Source organism: Lipotes vexillifer, unplaced genomic scaffold (genome assembly GCF_000442215.2).
Source record: "Lipotes vexillifer unplaced genomic scaffold, Lipotes_vexillifer_v1.1 scaffold387, whole genome shotgun sequence".
NCBI classification, from domain to species: Eukaryota; Metazoa; Chordata; class Mammalia; order Artiodactyla; family Lipotidae; genus Lipotes; species Lipotes vexillifer.
In genome coordinates, this window is record NW_006795399.1 from 3723310 (window position 1) to 3726073 (window position 2764).

General features: G+C 59.3%; 2 protein-coding genes across 2 annotated transcripts in view; both read right to left on the reverse strand.

The window, feature by feature from the left end:
* The window catches only part of SLC39A5 (solute carrier family 39 member 5), a 4562-nt gene extending 3615 nt beyond the window's left edge, over window positions 1-947 (reverse strand). Inside the window, 2 exon segments of the mRNA XM_007467728.1 lie at window positions 275-458; window positions 664-947. Of these exon segments, the coding sequence (XP_007467790.1) occupies window positions 275-458; window positions 664-947 (468 nt within the window).
* Window positions 948-2674: 1727 nt separating this feature from the next.
* NABP2 (nucleic acid binding protein 2) overlaps window positions 2675-2764 on the reverse strand; it is a 4035-nt gene continuing 3945 nt past the window's right edge. Inside the window, exon 7 of the mRNA XM_007467729.1 lies at window positions 2675-2764. This exon is cut by the window's right edge and continues 25 nt beyond it. Within this exon, the coding sequence (XP_007467791.1) occupies window positions 2675-2764 (90 nt within the window).

Consider the following 2764-nt stretch of genomic DNA (forward strand, 5'->3'; position numbering starts at 1 on the left):
TGGTGGTACGCGGGCCTCTCACTGTTGTGGCCTCTCCCGTTGCGGAGCACAGGCTCCGGACGCGCAGGCCCAGCGGCCATGGCTCATGGGCCCAGCCGCTCCGCGGCACATGGGATCTTCCCGGAACAGGTCACGAACCCGCATCCCCTGTATCGGTAGGCGGACTCTCAACCACTGTGCCACCAGGGAAGCCCAAAATGACTGACTTTTTAAACATTTCAGGCCAGCTAAATCCCATGGCTCCTTTTCCCTCGCTACAGATCATCAGACTCACATCCTCATTCAGATGGTCAGCCAGTGAATGGTCCAGCAGCAGAAGCCTGTGAAAGAGGCCCAGGCCCGATGGGGCTGGCCCATGGGGTGGTGCTGGGGCCTCGGTCTCCTCCAGGTCACCCCACCCAGAGGGGTGCAGAGGCAGCCCTGCCCAGACGTCCACACTCAGCTCGGGGTCCTGGGGCCTAGAGTGGATGGATAGCAAAGTCAGACTTACTCATGTTCTCTCAGAAAGGGGCCGTGAAAGGATGTAACGAATCAGGTTCTGAAAAATCTGTAATTCCAATAATCTGATTTTAGGAAGCCAGAGCTAGGCAACCGGAGGAGACTGATCCAAGTACTGAGAAGAGCTGGGGTGTGACATTTTGGGGTGGGGAGAGGGGTTAGTACCTGTGCGTGAAATTGTCTCCAGCTGCGGGTGTAGCCCGACCAGCTGGAGGCCCGTGGTGTCCCAGGCGGAGGGCCTGAACTCGGCCTAGCCCCAGGCTGTGGAGAAGCCTCGCTAGGCCCCCTGCAGTCAGCGTCCCATTCTCCCCATACAGGCCAAACAGCTGGGCCAGGTAATGGTTCTGCTCCTGCTCAGCAGGGCCCAGGTAGGGGGCTGAGGCCCCTACCCAGCCCAAGGCCACCCACACACACAGGCCAGCCAGCAGATGACTCACTGGGGGCCCCATTATCGGGGGGACAGGGTTAGAGGCTCTGGTTCCGGCTTCTACTCCTCCAGGAACATCCTGAGGACCGTGCCCTGGAAGAACAAGGAGGAGGGGCTGGGGCTCCTGCCCTGCTGTCCAGCCCAGGGCCCGGGGAGCCCGCACCCCTCACACCACCCCCTCCTCGAATGCTGCAGCGGCAGCCTCCTTCCTTCCTCCCCATTGCCTCCTTCTGGGCAGCCTCTTGCTTCCCAGTTCCTAGAGCACCTTCCCAGAGCCAGAACACTCCCCTCACCTGATCCAGAGCTGACCTGTCCCTGTCCCTCCCCTATCCCCCAGACCCCACCCCTCAACCTCACCCCACCTCTCTATCCCCCCCTCAATCCCCAGGGCCTCACCCCCACTGGCAGTGTGAGAGCCGTCACCTCAGGTCCTCATGAGGCCTCGCTGTGGACACTTAGAGGTTCCTGGGTCGTGGAGGGGAGCCAGGCTCAGCCTCCAGCTGCCCAGGTAGATCAGAGGCCATGTCAGATAGAGGGCTGGGATGGACAAGCTCCCGCTCCTAGCCCACCTGCCTGGGGGGCGGGGCCAGGGAGGTGCCAGTGTGGGAAGGCTTACATCAGAGAGGAGTTAATGGTTCACTGGTCTCTGGGGTGGGGGGTCAAAGGTCAGTCTTGGCTGGGCCCCTGAGTAGGGAGGGGCCACCCTCTGCCCCTGGAAAAGCCACATGGCCAAGGAGAACCAGGGCCTGGGCTTTTCTTCTAAATAATTTACATCCCAACCCAGGTGGTACCGTCTTAGCCTCTCCCTGCCTATACTCCCACCTCACCTACCTTACATATGTCATCAGGCTTCATTCATCTCCAACCCCCATCCCCACATTCCCTGGGAAGGTTGGACCCAGGTGTCCCTAATCTGGAGAGGAGGGTAAAGAGGCAGATAAGTGGCAACCCCAGATGCGTGGGGAAGAAATTGTTTTTAGCACTTCTTCATCCCCGAAGAGTAAGAGCCAGAACTCTGTGAATCTATGACCACGAGAGGGGACGCTCTGGTGGGAAGAGGAAAGGAGTATCTGGGCCTCCTCAGATGTCTGACCTGGCTTAAGGTTGGGGAGCACAGTCTGACTGGGGTGACCGGTCCAGGGGGTCGAGGTCGGCATTACCTGACAGCAGGAAACAGGAAGGACGCCCAGAGGAAAGGGGACAGTCTTCTTGGTTCCAGCTGTGGGGGGTAGGCAGGCAGGAGGACAAGGGTCACCAGCACGGAGGGGGCAGGGGAGGGGCACTACCTTAAAGGGGCAGGCCTCCTTTGCCCAGGCCTTGCCTGTAACCTATCTCCCCTCCACATCCTAGGGACACCCCACTCTCCCAAATGCCCAGCTGCCGACCTCTTCATTTTCCCACAAAGAGCAAAGGAGTCCAGTACAGAGTGGTAACATTTATTAGGAAGGAGGGATTCAATTAAACTTCCACATCAAACACCCAAGGATTAGACTGTAACCATCGTTTCTAAAGAGGAAGGCAGGGAGGCAGAGGGCCCAGACTCCCAGGGGACAGGCCGCTTCAGCTGACAAGGAGGGGACTATGGGCTGAGGGTGGATAAGGCCACTGCTCACCACCCCTCCAGTGAAGTTTAGTGGCTAAAATACTCCTACACACCCCCTGCCCCCCAAAGCCAGCAGCCCAGTAGAAAGCTGTGTTCTCTAGCAGACACCTGAGTTGTGGCTGGTGGCAGGGAGGAACAATGTCTTGCTATCTCTTGCTGCTCCTCCGGGTTTCTTTGCCATTACTGACAGGGCTGCTGGAGGGGCCAGGAGGGCCGGCAGGCGTGTGGTTGGGCTG